The 23154-nt window shown below is 39.4% G+C and overlaps 1 protein-coding gene across 1 annotated transcript in view; it reads right to left on the bottom strand.

Annotated features, from left to right (window-relative positions):
- MYO16 (myosin XVI) overlaps positions 1-23154 on the bottom strand; it is a 312759-nt gene that overhangs the window by 258388 nt on the left and 31217 nt on the right. The window contains exons 3-4 of the mRNA XM_026073032.1: positions 6676-6746; positions 2516-2659 (exon numbers count right to left, since the gene is read on the bottom strand). Of these exons, the coding sequence (XP_025928817.1) occupies positions 2516-2659; positions 6676-6746 (215 nt within the window). The remainder of the gene's footprint in view (positions 1-2515; positions 2660-6675; positions 6747-23154) is intronic.

The following is a 23154-nucleotide window of genomic DNA, read 5'->3' as shown; positions in this document are numbered from 1 at the left end:
AGGCTCTCAGTGCCTTCTTTGCCTTGGCCTTTACTTGTAAAACTAGCCTTCAAGAATCCCAGGTCCCTGAGACCTGTTAGAAAGACTGGAGCAAGGAAGACTTACCTTTGGAGAAGAAAATTCAGGTTAAGGTACATTTAAACAAACTGAACATACCCGAGTCCAGGGGACTTGACGGGATGCACACAAGAGTGTCGATGGAACTGGTTGATGTCATTGTGAGGCCAAATATGATCATCTTTGAATGGTCATGGCAATCAGAGGGGTTCCTAAGGACTATAAAAAAACAAATGTCTCTCGTATCATTAAGAAGGCCAAGAAAGAGGATGTGGGGAACTACAGGCCAGGCAGCCTCACTTCAATCCCTGGGAAGGTGATGCAGCAAATGATCCTGGAAACCATTTCCAAACATAGGAAGGACAAGAAGGTGACTGGGAGTAGTCAGCATGGATTTAAATCATGCTTAACCAACCTGATCGCCTTCTACAGTAAGATGACTAGCTCAGTCAATGAGGAGAGAACTTCAGATACTGTTTATCTTGACTTTAGCAAGGCTTTTGACACCATCTCCCATACTATCCACATAGACAAGCTCATGAAGTACAGACTACAAAATGGACAGTGAGGTGGACTGAAAACTGGCTGAACCATCGGGCTCAAAGGGTTGCGAACAGCAGCACAAGGACCAGCTGGAGGCCAGTCACTAGTGAGTACCCCAGGGGTCAATACTAGGGCCAAAACAGTTAATGACTTTCATTAATGACCTGGATGATTAGACTGAGTGCATCCTCCACAAGTTTGCAGATGATAGAAAAGTGGGAGGAGTGGCTGATATCCTAGATGGCTGTGCTGCCATTTGGAGGGATCTCGACAACCCTGGAGAAATGGGCCAACAGGAACCTCAGGAAATTCAACAAAGGGAACTGCCAAGTCCTGCAGGTGGGGAGGAATAACCCCACACACGAGTGCAGGCTGGAAGCTGACAGGCTAGAAAGCAGCTTTGCAGAAAGGGTGCTGCACATCCTGGTGGACAACAGGTTGACCATGAGCCAACAATGTGCCCTCGTGCTACAGAAGGTCAACGGCCTCCTGCACTGCATTAGGAAGAGCACTGCCAGCAGGTCAAGGGAGGTGATCCTCCCCCTCTGCTCAGCACTGGTGAAGCCACATCTGGGTGCTGGGTCCAATTCTGGGCTCCCCAGTATAAGAGAGACATGGACCTACTGAAGTGAGTCCAGTAAAGGTCCACAAAGATGATTAAGGAACTGGAGAATCTCTCATACTACAAGAGACCGGGAATATTCAGCCTGGAGAAGAGAAGGCTTAGAGGGATCTCATAAATGTGTATAAATACCTGATGGCAGAGTAAAAAAGGCAGAGTCAGACTCTTTTCAGTGGTGCTCAGTGAAAGGACAAGAGGCAGTTGGCACCAATTGAAATACAGGAAATTCTGTTTAAAAATAAGAAAAAAAAAAACTTTTTTTTTCCCTCCAAGGGAGGTCAAACACTGGAACAGATTGCCCAGAGAGGTTGTGATATGCCTGGTGATATTCAAAACCTGACTGGACATGGTCCTGAGCTACCTGCTCTAGTTAACCCTGCTTTGAGCAGGGGGATTGGACTAGATAATCTCTAAGGGTCTCATCCAACCTCAACCACCCTGTGATTCCATGAAAGCTATTATCAAATATACAGTCTTTAAAAAATATTTCTCCCTTCATCTTTATCCGTAAAACATGGAAACACCATTATGAGTACACTAATAAATGCTGATCTACTTGCAATGACTTATTAAAATCATATACACAGTTTAAAATTATATAAATAGATTAGAAAACAATAAGTCAGACTGTGAACTGTTTTTGCACTATTGCTTTAAAGAGCAATATAAAATAAAATGGGACAATCAGCTGCACTAAAATTCTGGAGTAAAACTAAAGGCTGGGTTCCTAGGCATGGAAGCACAAGAAAAAATTGTTTTCTACAAAGGCTGAATGCCATAACTCTTACTATATTGGGTATTCTCTGCTTCAAAAATTCAAAGTTGTTCAGAAAATTTAAATTGGCCTTATTCTGACCACGTTCACAAGCGCTTCTTTATGAATACTGAGTGTAATTGAGTGTATACTTGCTTTTAAGAAGCAGCTTTTGATAAGATTGTCTGCCAACTCAACCCTTAACAGAAAGTGACAAGAAGAAGGGAAAGGAAATTATCTGAGTATCCCATTTGGGACTGAGTGCTAAACAGAGATACAAGCTCCTGACTACAGGGAAGGGATAGAGGAGACTTGACATGACATTTATACTGTACTCACTTTAGAGACCTGAATATGCCCTACTATACGCCTTCTAAAAAATCGGAACCTTCCAAAATGTCAAGAAAACACAGAAACATAATATATGCTTTCACTGATATGATTAGTTATATATTGCATTCACATAGCAGTTTCAGACCTTACAGTGTTAAATTCTGTTTCCTTTTCAAGCACACAATGCATTGGATTGCTTTACTTACTAGTAACAGTAGCAGGACAATATCAGGATTATCACACGCACAGGCTACATGCATTGATGTCCAAAAATCCTCATCCTGATGATTTACATTTACTCCTCTATCAATTAGAATTTCTGCAGCAAATGCATTATCATAGCGGGCACACTAGAAGAAAGAAGGAGGAGATTAGAGACTCAGGGGACAACTGAATTTATTATGTACATTTTTTTCAACCTTTGTTTTTGCTCCATTTACCATTTAAATTGAGCAGATCACGCACCGTAGATTAAATGGTTGTGTTTGAAAGGGACAACAGCTGATGAATCCATAGAAATAGCTTTGTGGGGACTACGGGTTCCATGTGCAAGATTCACAGAGTCCCTTATTCCCTGCGAAACAACACCATGTGAAATCTGCCGAAAGCTACAGCAAAGGTGAGATTTTCTTTCAGTTCAATGCTGTCATTCCAAATCGGCGCATTGGCACTGAATGAACACACCATGAGTAGAAGGGTCTACACATATGAGCACCCACACATACACATGTCCACACATATATGAACTCCTCCCGTTTACGCATTCTGTATCAATAATACATGCCTCTCTATACTGATACTATACCGATTCCCTTTCGGGTCTCTGACAGATAAATACTCTGCAAACTAGTGTGTGTGTGTGGTGTGTCTGTGGGTGTGGTGTGTCTGGGTACTTCACTTCATTTTGATGACTTAGGTCACTATTTTTGCCAGAGAAGAAGGAACTGGCTTTGCCATAGTTTTGAACTTACTACTCTGTCATATCTCTGACATTTTATGTACGTGCTCACAGATAATTTCAAGGACAATCAGAGCGCCTAAGTTAAGATCCTAAGTCTGGCCTAACATATACTCTCAGTAACTCTTTACAGAAAGACCCTTTCTCTTCCCTCACTGAAGAAAGGCTACAGGGAGCCTAAATTTCTATATTGGACACTTAGATGCTTTGAATATCATCCTTAATCTCTACACCTTGTCCAATATATAAAAGCATGGTAATATTTTCCTGTCCCAGAAAGCACACATATACACCAAGAGCACAAATATAATGAAATTTGCAGATAATTTGCAAATTAGGGTCACACAATTGTGTTATTACGCCTATATCACATGTGGAAATTCACCATGGCTTCCCTCCAGTTTGCTCATCTGTATTAATTTGGCATGGAAGCCAGGACATTGGAGAAAAAGAGGAAGAAGGAAAAGCGTTTAACTGGATCTCACTTCAGTGTATCTCACTTAAGTGGACCTTCCACTGGGAAGTCAAAACATAGCAGAGTTACTCAGCTGAACACACACGTTGCATGTACTACTGGGCTCATTATCACAGACGTAATCTGGGAAGATGAAGATGATGAGATGAAGATGAAAATTAAACTCTAGGAGGCTAAGAGCAGCTCTGCTTTAAATAATTTCCAAACATATTGGTTATTAAATTATAGAACAGAAATTAAGTTCTGATGCAATGAATTTCCTCTAGTTTGTAACTTATCTGATACCTCTAGAAACAGACAGAAGTTTTGGTTGTATCAATATCATTTTACAACACAGATGACTGAGTTATTCAATGTTCAAATTTTAACAAATCAGAGATAAGACATTTTCTAATATAGGTCAACACAAGCTCATACCAATCACATTTTCAACGTATTGTTAAGCAACATAACCATAATAAATTAGTTTTTTAAAAAAAAACTTTCCCAAGAGCATTCATACAAAACAAATGACAAATGTCATTGTGCCATTTTGTGTAAGAATAACAGATATAAAGCCTTTTGTAATTAGCTACCAGTTTGAAAATAGCCTAGATTTGCAGTAGCAGTATAGTTACTGCTGCTCCTTGATTCTTGTTTAAGGCCTTTCTGAAGCAATTCAGCAATCTCAGTCAAAGTTTCAGGAGAAAATTACAACTCGTCCACTTTGTTATTAGGGTGGGTTGATTGCCTGGGTGAGCCGCTGTGATATTATTGTGCCTCCTACTGAACGAGCAACTTTGATGAGTACTGGATTTTGCTTTTTCTCCTCTCATGGATTTTAATGAGAGTTCAGTGAGCACCTTTGAAGCTCCCACAGCCTATCTGAGATTCAAGCATATTGGGCTACTATCTACAGAGATAGTGGCAGAGTCCTTATTAAGGACATTCATTTTTTGTAGAAACATATCACATTCAGGAAGAGTATGGAAATAGGCAAAGAAAAAAAATATTTCAGGAATCAGTTTTTTTGACTGAATGAAATGTGAAGATAAATATATTTTCTATTCATTCTGGAGCAAGAAGATTTACCCCATAACCAGAAAGAATAAACACTGATCATACTCCTTCTTCGAGAAGTAGCTTGCACAGAATTACAGCGATAAAACTAGTACATACAATGGATCCAAGTGAGCTTAAAAAAAAAAAAAAAGTATGTCAAATTACTATTTTGAGTTCTTGCTGAAAAAGAAACTTGGCTTATCTGTTTTCCTGCATCATGACTATCCTCTTCTACTTGCACTGCTGCTACATGGGGGTCAAATCCAGGTTTCATTGAAATCAATTAGCATTTTGCCCCTGTCTCTAACAGGACAAGCATTTTGCTGTAAATGAATTAAGAATGCTTACAACTAACACTGACTTAACTGAGGCAGTAGGTTACGCACTGCTTTGTATAGCACTTTTGTTACTGCAGGGAGTTTTCCCTCCTTTTGAAGTGTATGTGTGACTGTGAAGTAGCAGGTCCCAATAGAGAGATACTGAATGTGCTAGAGTAAAGAGGCGTGATGCAGAAGAACAAGAAAACTGAAAAGACACTGTTCACTACAATCTGCAGTTATATCAGTTGAACTAGACAAAGCAAGCTAAAAATCCCTAAAGATGAATCTTTTTTTTTCTTTCTCTCTTTTATTTTAAAATGTCAGTGGGACAGATGGCACATCAGCCACACTGAGGACCTGTGCTGTCTCCTAGGGCTTTCAACACAGGGTAAAATTTGGAATGTCTCAGTTTTGGGAGTCTCAAAGATAACGCCTCATATGGGCTGCATTTTTTAGAGAGTGACTGGTTCAGCACCTTCTCAAAAGATAAACAGTTTGAGAACAGACAAGAAAACTTAATTTTTCCAGTTTACCTCATTATTGCTCCTTTGCCTTATACAGGCTTGTACTTCCCAAAGTCCTTGGTAAGCAGCATTGCCATGGAAGATGGAAAGCAGAGACTCATTACACAAGGGAATGGCTGCATATTGCAAGAGTATGGTTGCAGGCGTGCTGGAGTCCAGTAATGTTACAGGATCCTTTTCTGGTCAACAAACTGCTCTGTGTACTTACTATGAAAAACTGAACTAAAATGAAATATTCTGCTAGCAGACTTGTGAATAGATCAGTTATGTCCTTGTATTTGCAAAGACACATTTATTTTAGCAGAATTATGCAAAAAACTTGGATCCAAGTATCTTAAGAGAGTTTCAGACTGAACAGACAGCAAATCTGCAATAGAAGCGTAACAGAGCAAAGTACAGCATCACAAGGCTTAGGAATTTATGATGAGTATTGCCACTGTCTTCAGCAAAGCCAAAATTTTACCTCTGCAGTATTTTCTCCCTGGCTGTCTGTCAGTCTTTCTCCCACAAGTCCTTACACATTGCTTCTGTTTCAGTCGCTGAATATAAACAAACTAGTTTCCTTTTATCTCCCAACTATTTAAAGTAAATTAAATATGATGTGCAAATAACCATAACCTAAATGCATGTAATGTATAAAATACCCACATGTAGGAAAGCAATGTAAGAAAATATACATAAAAACAAAAGAAAGATGTTACACCACTGTTTTTCATATAGGACTTGTGAATCTTTGAATCATATTATTCTATCTGTATAATCAAGCAATATTTCCTTTGTTCTTACTTACTGTGCAGATAATTAATATATAAAACATTTCATTCTACTTTGTTAGTAACCACTCCTAATGACATGACCCATCCTTTCATAAGCAATTTGAAAACCACCACTTACTTGACACGCATGGCTGGACACAATCATAATCACTGCGGAGGACTCTGAAGAAAAAATTACTGCTAAGCCTTTATTTTTGTTAATATGCCCAATCAACTCAGCATCCCACCATATTTATCCACAGTCACTAACACTAATCTTCAATCACTCTTACCAGATGGAGCAAGGAGCCTCCTGAGGAAATGAGCCTATGAGGGTCGGCACCATCCTTCAATAGCCGTAGCACTGAAATATAAAAGAAAAGAGGAACAAGAATTAATGCAGCAATATACCCAATTCTGAGCTGCTGATAGCCTGATTCTTCATCATCTTCATTAACAGATTTAATAATATATGCAAACCTCTAAGATAACATTTGCAAAACTATCATGACAGCATTTCCCATCTCATCTATTTTAATGGCTAGACCTGGAAGCATAGGACCTTTGATAATGATGTTAACTATGAACAATATCAAGGCCTTCTCAAGAAGAAAGATGAGGATATTTAGTTCTGTATATAGGGGTGGTGAGGGGAAAGCTAGAAGAGAGACTGTGTCTCAAAGTCAAAATTACCTGATTAGTTCATGTGGTAGCACAATCAAAGTCAACTGATTTTATTTTCTTTTGCAGAATTCCCATGAGACCTATTGTTTTTTTCAGTAAATGATTGAGACCAGTGTTCATAATTTATATCACTTGAAATTAATCTTCATGCCACAGCTAAGCGAACTGCACTCAATTCCACCTCTACAGTGCATTGTCAGATCACTGACGCAGCGTAATTCTTAAAATGATATTTTGGAGTTGAATTCCACTCCTAGTTACATGTATCAAAATCCCTTTGAAATGAAAGTAGGCATTTAAATGCAAGCAGAAAACAATCCTGCATATTGGTGCTCCTTCAAGTATGAAAATTCAGTGCTTTTTCCGCTTGGTCTTTACTGCCTCTATAACCTTTCCACTTGGAATTAAAGCATTGACTGACTCATGCCATCAGTGCTGATTCCTGGAGCAGGATTGCATAGTGACAATGCCAGACATTATCAGAGGAATTCACCCCTGTATTGCACCCTTTTCTTCATTCAGCTGATATAAAGAACCCTTTTAAAAGGCCTCCACGCAGGAGAATTACCGTCAATAGTGTTCACTCTGTAGGAACACAGTTGGTTCTACCTCCTTCATCATATGGAAATCTTGGTTTTAATTTCTATTTAAAAACATGGATGGAGTTGTGGAAGGCCTGCACAGAACCCTGAAGGTTCAAATTCCCCAGAAATCTGCACTGCTGCAACATCTGTCATATGGGAGGGCCATAAATCTGTCTCAAAGCTGCTCTAACTTCTGTGGATCCGTCAAGAGACTAAACCATCTCTTCCCTGCCCACGCATCTTTTTGTGTTTTCCTTCTCTTAGGGATATCTTTTAACTCCAGGTTTTTTCACTGTACATTTAAACTTCTTACTGCCTTCAAACATATAGCTGACCTATTTTAAACTGATCAGATTTCTTTTCAAATACTGACAATTTACACAAGCAATATCTTCTGAAAATGTTGAATTGTTTTCCATCAGGTGTTCTGGAAAAATTCAGCCTGAAGAAGAAAATTTAGCTAAATGGTAGCATTAAAATGAAAGCAGACCATAAATTCAGAAAGACTTGACACCATCATTATTAAATGCTTCACACACAGTAAACACATAGGCATAGAGAGCACATACATACAGTACTTACACACATCCATTTAATCTTTTTCTCTTTTTTAAACTTTGAAAATCAAAAATCAATCCAAACCATTATAAAATTCATCCTTTATGAATAGTTCTATGGTACCTACTTTACGTCACCCAAGGTTTTGCTTCATTTAATTTACATAACCGTAAAAGACTTATGTTCTGGCAAATGCCATTTTGAAAGCTAACTACTATTAGAAGGCACTGCTGTCCCCAGCATAACCATTAAAAGTAGAAGCGGAACATTAAGTAACATGGATTAAATGAGCTGTACAACAACCATCAAGCGAGATGAAAAACACTGAAGGAGAGGGGGAGGGTGGAGAAATACTCAAAAGTTTTCATAACCTTGCAAAAAGTGGATGAATGACAAAAAAACAAAGGACTTCTTTCTGCTCTCAGATACAGAAATCCAATACTGAAGGATGCAATTGTCCTCATCCACACAGAGCCCATTAAAAATAAATGTTCAAAACTAAGTTCCTTCCTTTTCCTACTTCTATTACCTAAATTGCTGATCATAAATGGAGACATTTCCTCTACCTCAGGTTCTACTGGGTGTAGACCTTATTTTGAATCTCCCCTCCTTAAATAGATGTGCAATTACATCCCCAAGAGTTGATATTTTTGATATTCGTATGCTGTGCAGTTTTCTTTGTAGGCCAGAAAATAAGAATTCTGTATCACAAAGGATTTTTTTCAGGCTCCAAAAGTAATTTAATTCTGCCAATCCTGTCAGGATTTCATCTTAACAAATTAATATTTAAAGTCGTTCCCCTTCCTGCATCTCTGTTTTTCGGGGGGGAGGGAGGGGGAATAAATCCCACCCATTCCAGTCTCTAAGCCACTAATACAGTGTTTTTATGTAACATTCTTTCTTATAGACTCTGCACATGGCTTAACCATGTAAACTATGGTTTCACCCACAAAGAAATACTCATTTGCAAATGTGGAGATTAAAGCAGATAGTCCTTAAAAGTGTGGTTCACAGGAATTATTAAACTACCATAATTCTGTTCTCAAGGAGATTTTAACTAATGACATCAGCTGGAATATATCATTCTTTGAAAATGCTGCTTTTATGGTTTAGTTTCACAGCCTGCCCTGCTGCCAAAAAAGGGGAAAGCATGCTCTCCACTGCATGCTCTACTCTTCCCTTGTGCCAGCTCTCCCCACTCATGCAGCTGCACACTCAGCTAGACCAGTAAGTTTTTTTATTATTATTATTATTATTATCATTTGGAGGGGTCAGAGTTAGTTTTCAGCACATCAACACGGCTGACTGCATAACTGCATAATCACAGAGGACACAAACGCATAGGTCGGGTGGAGGCAGAGGAGGCACACAGCATTTTCATGGCAACACAGTCTAACATTGTCTAAGGTTGATAATGAAATCATATTGTTCAGCTGCATTTTCGCAAGATGAGATGAGCTGACCGAGCAGCCAGCCTAAGGCCCTGCTCCCTTCCCTCATTCACAAAAGGCCATACACACCATTTACCTCTGCCTACTTCTGCCTCTGGGAACGGACTCAAACAGCAGAAAATAATCCCAGCAATAATAAAGTGGATAATTTCTTGTTGGGTCATTGAGACGAACTCACTCACCACAGGTCTTGGGAGCACCAAAACAGGCAAAGGCAGAAAATGAAAACCTCTTCCTTTTGGCAGGACACATGACAAGGTCAGAGTGTTGGGAAGCTGCAGATCTAAAAACATTCCACAAGAGTTTCATCTGGAGCCTAAGACAGTTAGTAACCAAGTGACAGAAAAACAGTGGCTACTTGGGTATACAAAATACAGGCAATTTGTTGAGTCTTTTGCCTCCATCAAACCCCCAGAGACTTGGTTCTTTACAGAATGGCTTTGCAAAATGAAGTAATGTGTTTTCGGACCCATTTAGCGACACGTTACTGTTGAAAGTGAAAAAAAATGACAGGCCATTTCTAGATCTGAGACTTTCTGACTTAGTAAAAATACAAAGTAACCACCCACCTTAAATCCCTAAAATGATAACAATGAATGGTCTTGCCTTGCTTTCTTTACTCCCAGGAGAAACACAGCAAGATTACATCACAAAATATTAATAAATAAACTGCAAGCTTAATTATAGTCCATAACTCTAATTTATGTCCATAAACAAATGATTAGGTTACATATAAAAATTAAGGGTAAGTGGGTAAGAACTCAGAAGTTCTTTTCTTTGCCTGGCTTATTTTTTCTCATTATTGCACATAGCTTCATCAGTGCTATAAGAAATGCACATCATGAAGACTACCAGAGTAGTATATGTGAACTCTCATTTCAACTGGGCAGGAGTCTTTGTTCTCAACCAGAATTATTTGCTACATTCCTCAGCACACAAAGTCAACTAAAAAAACCCTTCCTCTTTCCTTGAATTCACCTCCCCGCAAAAAATAAAAATAAATTAAAAAAAACAAAGAAAAGGAGATCACAAAACCAAAATCCCCCTCCCCAATACGGAATTCACTTAGGTCATTCACTGAAGACTTTACTAGTCAGTAAGAAAATCTTTACCATATGTTCAATTTTTCCTTTTCATAGGACTACTCTAGTTACTCCTAGGACAGTTTGGGATCAATAGCTCCAATGAGGGAAAGTCATAGATAACTATATTCCAGAAGTCCTATACATCTTTTAATTAGTGCCCTTTTTATGGAAGTTTTCACAGGGCTTGCTTTTAAAACTTTTCAGACCAGAAGCTGACATTTATTTGAAACAAAATATTTGAGAGTAAAATTTTCAGTAAACTCTCAAGCCTTTCCTTTGGTTTGTGTGTCCAAAGATGTCCATCCATTCTTCTGATGTCTTTTAGATTTGCCAAACAAAATTATCAGCTGCTTAATGTAGAACTGATACAATCCTTCACAAGCCATATTACCTAACAAAAGTGTTTCAAAAAGCTCTGAAGATATAAAGTCAGTCTCCCAACTGTAAAGAAAGAGAACAATTAAGGTAGCCCTTTATACATACCTTATGTTACTATTTTAACTAAATGACTCTGGATGAGCTGAAAAGCTCTCCACAAGCCACTAACTGTATTGAATAGATTACAATTTATTATGTAGCCCTATAGCCCAGTAAAGACAGCAATGCCATGCTTGCTACTAGCCACAGACCTTGTACTGACTTTGCAAAGTCTCAGGACTTAGGCTCTCAGGCTTATTTTGTCTGGGCTTTTCTTAGTTTGCTTGGAGCTTAGTTTTAGCTTATTTAATGAGCCGGTAACAACCACCTAACTTGTTTTATTTTTGCTCAACTTTGGTTAACAAAGTTAATGCTGTGTAATGTCTACTGTTAATAAATTTGATATATATATGAATAACAAGTAGTTATGCTATGCTATATAGAATAGCATTTAGCTATTCTAGCATGTAGGGCTATCTATGACTCTAAAATATGCTACAGACTAAAGGAGTACAAAACTGGGGTGACAGCAGAGTATTGGAGGTGTGGGCATAAGATGATACCAGAGGTTCCAGGACTATTGACAGCTCACTTGCAGTCAGTTACTGATGTCAATACAAACTTAGGAGTTGGACAAAACCAGTTTTAGTAGTAACAGAAAAGACAAGTATCTAACATATGTAAAACACACCATTGGCCATCTGGTGTGTTGAATATGCGTAGATGTTTCTATCAGCCATTCCTCTGGGAGCAGCAACTAGCTAGTGTAAACTTTGTCCTTGTTAATGTTTATTTCTGTTCTCTTTAGTTTATAGAGAATAAATCTGGTTGGAAGGCTCTACTTGTTTGTTATGTACTGAAACGCAACTCTAACTGCTGAAGCCTAGCTAAGACCATGCTGTTGCTGAAAAGGATTATCCTGTTCTCCTCCTGCTTCAGGCTGCAGGTTTCCACCACTTCCCTTGTGCTGGCACATGCCAAAGATTAGTTTTCAACCAGATCAACAATCTGGGTATGTGGCAGAGGGATAGGGAGAATGGGGTAGCCACTACTTTCAGCCAAAACTGGAAGCAGTTTGGGCGTAAGCTGATCATGAAACTGTACCACTGGACAACAGAAGTGATATTGGATGAAGAGGAAAAAACCGTATTTCTACCATCAGTAGACAAGGAATTGTCATATTTTGCCCTTTCCTTGCTACACAACCAGACCTTTGGTTCCAAGCTGCTATTTCAAACTTGGTACAGATGAAACACTTAGAATTCTTGCCACCTTCATGCCTCTTTAGTATTCTTCTCTTATTCCAGTCACACTTCATTTTCAGCTTCTATCAAAGGTAGTTATGAAAAAACTGTTATACAAATCAACTGTTTATGAGAGCAGATGAACATCAACCTCTGGTAAGTTATTCTTAATCAGAACAGCAAATGAAATCAAGCAAGATGTCATAAATTTTTGACGAATGCGGTCTTAGAACAATACGTACCTTGATACCTTCACTATGAAGAGTTTAAAAGGAAATTTTAAAATTCAAGTAGCATTACTGGTAGATTTAATCATCCTTGTCATTTGTCTTGTTTACCTAGTGCAAACACATTTAGAAGCAATACTGTTAGTACACCGTAACTAGTGAGATTGCTGACACTTTCCTTCAAAGCAAGCTCTACCTCTTGGTTTACAGTGCTTATTCAGAGCAGTCATGCCCTTACTGCCTTGTTCAAGCAACTGAGCCAATCCCACTGCTCTTCCATCCTTGAAATATTTCCAGTAATCACCGTCAACATCTGCCAAACTTGTTCAAACCTCATCCTACTTTTCATTTCTGAAGAATAATTACATTCTTGGAACTAAATTCCCACCTTCACTGCATAAAGATTAAAGACAACAAACCATAAAGGAAATAAGAACATCTGGACAACTAAGGGTTATGTCTTTCACAGGAAGCAGAAACTGAGGTAGGAAAGAGACTTCTTCCATACTGACTGAATTTGAGAATGTTAGCCTTGCTAGCCAAGCTATATTGACCACCGTTGAACAGAGCACTGATTGGGATAAGACTGATGCTTCCATTCTCCCTGGCAAAGAGTTTATATTTTTTCAGGCAGCCAGAAATCAGAATATGATGGCCCCAAAGCAACTAAGCTATCAATTCTTTGCTGAATTTGAAAGCACGATGTGAATTGTCAGGCTGATTTTTGAGCTCCATTCAACATAGTGTTATCTTTAAAAGAAACAAACCAAACCACCGTTGAAATGAACTGACAGGGATAATCCTACACCCTCAGGTGACACCTCTTCCAGGTTTAGTGTTAGGCCCTGGTCTCCTGATCACAACACACGTTAGTTTTCTCCCATGCTCTCTTTGTGCAGAAATCAATCAGACCTCAAGCTTGGAAGTGGTTCATCAGATAGATCACTCCCCTGCACAAATGAACTTTAAGCAGCACAGGTAAGCACATGTCAAGTTAGATCTATTCTCTTCTGCATAGTCCTCTGCTACTTTCCCACTAAGCCTTGCACCCTCAACTGTTCTTCTACTTTCATGCTTAGGCATTCAACAACCCTGACAGCATCACACTTACACGTTACTACTCTGGAAGTCTAGAGCAGAGCCCTCCTGTTATCTGAGATGCCTTGAACTGGAAAACCATGTAAAAATGATGGTTATATCTCAGATTACATATTGATACTAAGTCAAAGCCAAATGAGAACCTTGAGGACGGTTCACCCCGTGGGGCAGGTATTTCTAGCAGTACATATGTAGCCAGAATAATTCACCAGTTTAGGGTCTACCATTATTTAATAACTGCTTTCATTTCCTCTCTTTCATTTCATTTCTATATTCATTTCTACATATATGAAATTTACAGTGCAGTCTGTGCCTGCACTGGGAAATACTGAGGCCACAAATTGAATGGCCTAAAAAAACACTAGTGTGTGCCCTTACAGTGCCCAAGCACAGTGATACAAATTAATATCTTTACACAAAGATGACAATGAGCAGCACTCAAATGTGACATGCCATGAGTTAAGTTGTGGTGTGGTGTGGTAGTCCACATATCTGAAAAGACAGACACTCACATGAAAAAAACGGTGTGGGCTCAGATCATTTCAAAGCAACAAGATTTAAAATTAACTGGGCCATGTTACCTAACATCTAAATCTGACTTTTTTCTCTCTCTTTTTCTTTGTAAGAAATTTATTTCTAAAGACTTGTTTTCTTTCTTTTTTTACTTCACAGTATCCAACTCCTTCCTGCTATAGTTACTTTTTCAAACAAAAGGACCCTAATCTACATCATTTACATGGAAACACTTGCACTGACAGTATCTAGGTTCATGCCAGAGTGAGAGGAAAGACAGATATCTCAACCACAATAACTTAAAGAAGGTTGGAAGTAGCAGTTCAGTTCCATTACTCAAAGACATTGCTTCAGGGGGCACACCACCAGGGCACTAGCCACAGAGGTGATTGTGTTTGCTTCTGTTATTGAATTAACTCTTTCAGAGCTAGGCCAGGTCATAACGGGAAAATTGCTGGGGTAAGGTCTGTCTTATTAGGTTATAAAGCTGCATGTTTTTACCTCAGTGAAACTAAGAACTATATATATTACAGAGGTATTGCTACAACAGTTTATGCTACCTCACAGAATAACACATGCTTAACTAAAAATAATGCTTTTATCAGCATAGCTAATAGCACAGCAGGGGTTTTGCCAGGGTAGCTATGCCCCAAGCCAAAACAGCTGTGTCATCAAAAGCTGGTAGCACGGACCTGACTGAATTCTGAATTTCTACTAATGAGGTAAAATTACAAGAAAAACAAAGCTTTTTAAAATTTACCATAAGATGAGCACTCTAAAATTAATCTTAGGGGGAAAGTGGTTGATCACATAATAAATTTAAAGAAGGTTTTTCCAAAGTTTTCACCTCAAGCTAGTTCATATGAGTTTATATCTCAGGGTAAAAAAGACAAAAAAACAAAAAAACCCAAAGAACCTAATAGTTTAGCATTTGGATAATCTCTTATATTCTATAAGCTCATCTATATTTTATCTGGCTTTCATGTGTAGGCTCTTCTGAGGGCCTTGAGAAAGGTAACTAAAAAAGAAAAAAAGCGATAACATTATCAATAGGCTACAGTTGGTTATACAAAAGCTCACATCCCACTGGGAATATCTGAGGAACATCTGTCAATTTAAAAGCTTTTAAAATTACATGTGTAGGATAACTCTTCTGCTATAGATACACCTGGTTGCACATTGAAAAGTTTGTGGAATTGAATACAAAGTTTCAGATCCATACGACATTTTACTAAATATGTTAATTTCAGATTTTACAAGTTTCCGATTCTATATTCATTAAATGATGGACACTAAAACACACGTCAGCAGAAGAACTCATTCAGTGGTCAGTATTACCCATTCTTGTCTATCTTAAAGCCAATTCTTGCCTACCTTAAAGCCAGCAGCTATCTTCTTACAGCTTGAAAAATTATTCCCAGTGTAGATTAATTTGGAAAACCATTGCCATCACATGCTTTTCCCTACTGTAGCAATGAAAGTTAAAGAAAACTCAAGTTTTCTGCTGAATAGGCTGTATACTCTCTGTGATTCTGTGATCATTTACATTGAACCCATACCAATATTACTTAATTGGCCTAAATCAAATTACTTCTGACTTACATTCCATATGAAGTGAGACTCAATCCCCCTCTTAGCTCTCCTGCCATGCAGAGCAAGTTTATGCCAGCTGTTTTACAAGCACTGTGAGCAAGTCATTATGATCTGTATTAGAGATCTTCAAGGATAACAAGCTATTACCCTGCTAAGCAGCTGCCAAATGGTACTAATTACCAGCTGTAGACCACTGGCTGTGTAGATTTTGTGTGTATAGTGGAATTCCCAGGGTGTATACAAGGAAACAAACAAAAAACAGACAGTACAGAACAAACTGTGGACATTAACTATCTACACATTAATCCAAAATAGTTGTGCATATGGCATATGAGTTGCCAGGGCTATCAAGGAAACATCTGGTTTCAGAAATATCTCACCATTTGACACATTTGGCTCAAGCACCCCCTTTCACACAGTGTAGTCTGTGACAGTTTACACTGTCAGTCTAAACTGGAGATGCTTCGCTGTTGTTCATGCTTCCAGCCATCTCTGGATGGAGATCCACTCCTTCCCTCTACCTTGCCCAGCAGTGGCATGTGTCTGACCATCATGAGCTGGTATGGGGAGCTAAACCAGCTGCAGGTTAACCTTATGAAAGACGGTTTTCAGCTGATTTAGCTCCCAGAACTGGCTTACTTCAAGCAGAGCATAAAGGAAAGAGCAAGGAAAGAGAGGGCAGAAAGCAGAGGAACCCATGGCAACCCCAATTTAGCTTAGCTTTCAATTGTGTTAGAAACACACTCTGCAAGTGTCACTGGATATTGTATGTATCCTTAGGCTACTGTCAAAATTATGTCAATGGCTCCCAGTTGCCTGCATGCTCCCCTCCCTTTCTTTGCATCAGCCCCGTCGGTTACACAACAGCAAGGTGACTCAATTCAGTGAGCTGACACAGCAGGTAACTCTTCATTTCCGGGGGTGGTTCATTCTGCCTTGGATCAGTTTGCTGAACTGACTTGCTCTGCAGCCACACAATTGCTAGATCTGATACAAGGACCATGCAGCCAGAGCTGTGGTAGGAACAGGCTTGTAAAAATACGAATGCAAAATTCTAAATTAGAAAATACAAAACAAAAAACACTGGCATAACATCCAATGAATATAGAGGTACACCAGAATAAGCATGCATTTTATTGATATAACTTGACTCTCTACTGAGAAATGCACTCACCTTGCAGAAGTACCTTTCTACTGATGTCCCTACACTCATATCTGAGCGCATAGTACAATTTCAATTAAAGCAGTGTGACTGCAGTGATCTGGTTCTTGTTTTTTTAGACAAATCATCACATACAGAAGGCCACTACATAGTGTAATCAGTATAATATTTCCCCAAACTTTCAATTTGCTGCTTCCCCTTATGATAGTTTTAATGTAACCATTAAGTAGGTGCTGGAAGAAGACCACCATAACAAACTTTCATTAACACTTGCCCTTATCATTTGGGTAACTCTCAGTTTCTACTCACAAATCACTTCAATTGGCCTGCTATTTTTCCTTGTATTTTCCTCCCTAATCTTGACACTATCTTTCAGATGATTTCCAGTGATAGTATGCCAATTAATGAAGCCTTTCTATAAGAGCAAGCCTAAAGTGGATTCCTGCCTCCCAAATTCAATATCCTTTTCATTACTGTTATCTTTCACTTAGACAATCTGTATCTATTTTGGATAACATTGGATGCTCTGCAGTCATCAGGTCCCTGGGGGCATCGCCAGCCCCCTTGTCCCTGCTCCTCCTGACCTCTCCCCCAGCCCAGCCCTGGCCCCAGCCCAGCCCAGCCCAGGACCGTCAGTCGCTGCCCCCCAACGCTGCAGAGGTGCCGGCTCCAGCCCCGCCACAGGCTGGCTCTGCCCAGCCATGGGACCCCCGTCCCCATCCCCGCGGCAGTGCCTGACGCCCCCAGGGCTGGGGCTGCCCTGGCCATCCATGGGGCCCTGCTCCCTCAGGGCGGAGGACGGGCCCTGGTGGCCAGCCCCGGCCCGGCCCCACCGGCAGCCTCTGCCTGTGCTGACCCCCCAGCCTCGGGGAGTCCCCAGGCCCCGCAGTGCCCTGTCTTCATTTACCTATATTTGATTAAATTCAAACAATCACCTCATCATGGATTTCAAATCCCACTCACACTTGACAACAAAGCTTCCACAAATTTCCTGAAAGTAGAATTGTACCTCTGCTATTGCACCCTTGCACTTTGCAAGTCCATGGAATAAAGTGTTCCTGACTAAATTCCTTATTATCCACATATGTCACTTTTAGCACTTTAAAATTTGTGGGCTGTGAGACATTTTCTGGTTGAGGTACAGTCTCCTGTATGGTAACTTTAAATCTACCAGCCCAGTTCAGTCTTTTAATGCTAGTTCCCTTGAAAAAGAAAAATCTGTATTCCTGCTTTGAGGTAGAGCTACCACACTCAGGCAGCTGAAGATGCCAGCAATATAAAGACTTCATCTGATTTCAATCTTCAGTATTTAACATAAAAAAGTCATATAGGGACACAGCAGACTGAAGTGACAGTTTTACAACATTTCATCTAAGTTCATCTTCCAACCAAAGAGGCAAACTGGAAGATGTTCAGTTCTGCATTTAATATCATCAAGTTCACAGAAGGCTAAGCTTGAAGATCAATCTGAGGTAGGGTGAACCTACACTGATTTACTAGTGAAGTATTTGAGGATCTGGAGAATCTAGGGTAAGATGAGGAAAAGCAGACACTCTGTATCATGTTTAGTACTTCATGCCTCTGATACCAGTGAGCTCCTCAGAAGAGCCAAACTACCATGCTAAAGCTGGGACAATCAGTAAACTACAAATCAAATTTAGCTCTACTTGTGAGATGCCAAGCCCGTATGGGTATGGATTGTCATGGTGTGGACTGCAGTTATAGGCAAACCTGTAGAGGACAAAATTATACTCAAGCCACACCTAATATAATTATGTCTTTTTCATGATTGATGAAAGCAAACATCTGACATTTAAGGTGACAGTTTAAGTTGGCTTTGAAGTAGAACGATTGATTGTTCCCCAGTAGGTATCCCTCTGTTTTGCCTGTCCTTGCACTAGGACACTGAGAGTTGGCTTAGCTCAGTACCCTAGTCAACTCAATCCTCTCCAAAATTCAGATACACAAGTTGGAATTGCAGACATCTGGTTCTGATTTACCTTCCCCATTCCCTGCCATATTTAAAGCCTCTACAGCCATCCAATTGCTTGTCTCCCCACCAAACAACCATTAGAGGCTTAAGAGAATTATGCTGCCTCTTGTGGAGGTGGGAGGGCCACATCAGGACCATATGTCAGAAATTCAGCAATCACATGTCTGTGGTTACTATCTTCAACTAACTTATTGACTACATAGGAAAACATACACTCAATTTCAGGAGTGGATGAAAATACACTGTAAATAACCCCCAGCAACAATACAGGCTGGGGACTGACTGGCTGGGGAACAGCTCTGCAAGAAAGGCCCTGGGGGACAGCAAGCTGGGCATGAGCCAGCAGCGTACCCTGGCTGCAGAGATGGCCAACAGCATCCTGGGCTATATCAATTGGCACAGAGAGTTGATTGAGGGAAGTGATTATCCCCCTCTATCTGGCACTCATTAGACCACATCTACAGTACTGTGTCCAGTTTTGCAGACTTCAATACAAGAAGGACTTTGATTAAGTGGGGCAAGTTCAGTAGAGGCCACCACAACGGTTGGGGGCTGGAGCAGTTGCTCTGTGAGGAGAGGCTGAGGGAGCAGCACTTGTTCAGCCTGGAGAAGAGACAGCTTCAGGAAGAACTAATAGCAGCCTGCCAGTACCTATGAGGAGGTTATTGAGAAGACAGAGCTAGGCTCATCACAGTGGTGCACGGCAGGAGGACAAGACACATGAGCTGAAACAAAAGTATCCATTCAACAGGATGTAAGGAAAACCTTTCTCACCATAGGAAGAGTCAGGCAGTGGAGAAGGCTGCCCAGAGAGGTTGTGCAATCTCTGTCCTTGGAATTTTTCAAGACCCAACTGGACAGCCCTGAACAACCTGATCTGATCCCACAGCTGACCCTGCTTGGAGCAGGAGTTTTGAGTAGAGACCTCCTGAGGTCCTTTCCAACCTGAGTGATTCTACAACTCAATGAATTCAGCAATCATGAGGTGAACAAGGGAAAGGAGTAGCCCAAATCACATCATCTGACAGAAGAGTGCTTCCCAGTTCCAAGACATACCATGAGTCCATGCTCATATGGAGCCACATGGTAGGTTTGGGCTGCAGTGCTGAGCTACAACTGTAGGGGCACAAACTTCTCAAACGATATGCAATGACAGTTTCTCTTCTGCTCAAACAATCTATGCGCCAGACCTGTAAGTTACATCTGGCACACAAAACTGAGAAATCAAGGAGAAGCCAGAACCCTGTACTAGAAATGCATGTTACCAGTCACCAACAGAACAAGAGATGAGGACTAATCCAAAGAGAATATGCATGTATATAATTAGAATCATATATATAAAGAGAGATAACTAATGCCCATGTAAGCATCAGTGGAACTACATACACATATTTACTTTACATTTGGCCTTTTCCATCCCTATGGTATGGTTTTGAACCATTGCACCCATGAGTTTTTTTTGGGGGGTGGAGGGATGAAGGGGAAAGGGTTTAAACCAAAACAAATCCAACATTCATCCCATATAGGAATCCAGTGAAACCCATGAAGTTCAGATGGGATTTATTAAAAAGTTTACCATGACAGCTGGTGCCCTGTTACAGGATGCTCCTTAGTAGACTATGAAACAAAGCAGCAGTTCACATTTCAGACAGATGCTTCCAGCTTTAAGAAAATTGCAAGTCATATTTACCTATTCTCAATGGGTTAACGTGGAATTCTAGAAAAAACTACCACGATATAACAACAATAGTTGTGATTGCCAAAATCTGGAGCACAGACCCTAGCTCAGTGATTTAATGCTGCAGCTGTCATGTTTGCCTTTTGAGTCTGAATTTAATCAAAACCCTAAACAGTACACAGTGTAAGAATCACCTCCTGCAACCATCTTATTGTTTCTCATGTAGAATCACAGTGTGTACTGCTTCAAGGTCACATATATACTACACTGTAATACACAGTCATTGGAAAAAAACAATGTAAGAAAGCAGTATGCAGCCTCAGGCTGTCAGAATTCTACCTTGAACTGTTTACACAATGCTTAAAATCCATGTTTAAAGCATGACATTTAGAAATATTGTCAATGTTACCTTAACTACTGACCTTCCCACATCTGATCTTGAATGCAATTCACATAAAAATAAAAGCTAGATTACCTATTCCCTTAGATTTGTTGATTGTATTCTTACAAGCTTCAGTTCCTTCCCTGTAATAACCTGTTATTCTGATGGCTGCAAATAACAAAAATCAAGAAGAATCAGTTGTCTATTCATTATGCCATAGAACTTTTTTATTTGTTTCTCTCTTAGAACTATAGAGCTTGTTCTTTGTCAGCTTGATGTGCGAAAGGTTTTAACAGCTAAAGCCCTGCACATCAAGTTATGATACCTAACTGTATTAAGAAAAAAGAATCCATCAATGTATGTGTCAGCAAAAAGAAGGATGACTGAAATAATAAGCAGTATACATACTTGGTGTTTAGAATTTTTACTGAGGAAGGATAGGCTTAAAGAAAACCCACAAAACACTGTACAGATAAACCTAGCTCTGTCTCTTATATACTTGTGTTTTGACTGAGAAAAGTACTGCAATTCAGGCACAAGGAAAGAGCTTAGCAATTAAAAAATATATTTGTTGTATTTAGTAGCTCGGGCTATATTCTACTTTCAGAACTTCTAGAGGAAGTTATTCCCCTTAGTTTTTCCACTTCTAAAAACTTCCAAGAAATATGCTTCTCATTCTTGCAATTAATATGATGGTGATCAGCCCAAGTCTATATGTTGCAGGATCCCCAAATGTGGCCTTTTTCCAGAGTTATGGTTAATATTTCACTAAATCAACATTCCTCTGGTGCAACAATGGAAGTCACTCTGTTGGAAAAGTCTTCTAAAATTAAATCAAGAAATTGAAAATGCTTTAAAGGAACTGCATAGAAATCACCTGGATTTTTAATAAAGAAATGTATTATTCCTTTAAGGGTTTGTTGTTTGAAAAAAGGGGAAACAGAAAAGGTTATTCTCTATTGATTTTTATGCTAGACCAATCTGCGATTGAAATAAAAACATCTTAAGATAAGTGATATTGAAAGTCAAATACAGAAAAGTTTCCCCTTTGAACTGAAATATTACTGGAAATCAATCTGAAGTATAAGAGAGATGCACGGAAGGAGAAATCAACTTCAAATTGCACAGGGAAGATTTGATTCTTTCTACCTTTATGTTTCACAAGTACAGACTAGTCTTCTGTCATCACAGGAAAATTTCCTTTTAATCAGTGTGACTTCTAACTACATCCAGGGGATGCCAGCAGTACCTGCTACTCAGTAGATGTCCTCTTTCATCAGGGCAGCAGGCTTCTGAATGGTGCTGCTTTACAGCCTTGCATCCCGGTGCATGATGTGAGGAACACCAACTGCAGATCCCCTTTGAAATGAATGGGAAAACTGCCAGATGCTGGTTAGTTGGTTGTTAGTGGCTTAACAACCTTTTATTGGCATCGTAGTGAGTTTGTGAGTGATTAGTCTTGGTGTTGCTTGCTTTTTTGTGTGCCAGAGCATGCTAAAGTGGAAAATTGTTTTTAGTATTACATGGAAAGGAAAGACCTTATGGAGAAAAACAAACGAGACTGATAAACTGAAGAGGGTGCAGATAAGATGTCTGTAAAGATAATCACTTCAGACCAATTATACCCCTAAAAAAACTGGATGTTTATGTAAGGTAATGGTCTTTTGAATAGTTTTGCTTAACATTTTGAATTGTTAAAGCCTTTTGAATTAGATCCTGATCTTGCAAAGTCATGGTCAATTTACATACTGACTATTCCCACTGAAGGAAAGCATTATATCATAGTCCATCAAAAGAAATAGTTGGAATTTTGAAAAAGTGCTCAAAGCTAAATGAATAACAGTCTTAGCAATACCTTTTAGAAAAAAATGTACATATTTTGACAAAGTTTTCCTCATAAATATTACATTCTATGCTTACAATAGAAGCAACATATACAACCACAACTTCTAGTTAACCAAACATGTTCTTGTTTGGATTTATAGAGATAAGATTCAAAAGTAGACTTATCTGTCTACAAACACACATTGCAATGCCTCTGATTTAGAAATCTGGTCTCTAAGGAAAAATCCAAAAGCTACGTTTCTAGAAACTCTGTATAGG

This window comes from Apteryx rowi, unplaced genomic scaffold, assembly GCF_003343035.1.
Source record: "Apteryx rowi isolate R43461 unplaced genomic scaffold, aptRow1 scaffold_359, whole genome shotgun sequence".
Taxonomy (NCBI): domain Eukaryota; kingdom Metazoa; phylum Chordata; class Aves; order Apterygiformes; family Apterygidae; genus Apteryx; species Apteryx rowi.
This window is presented reverse-complemented; position numbering and strand designations above follow the sequence as displayed.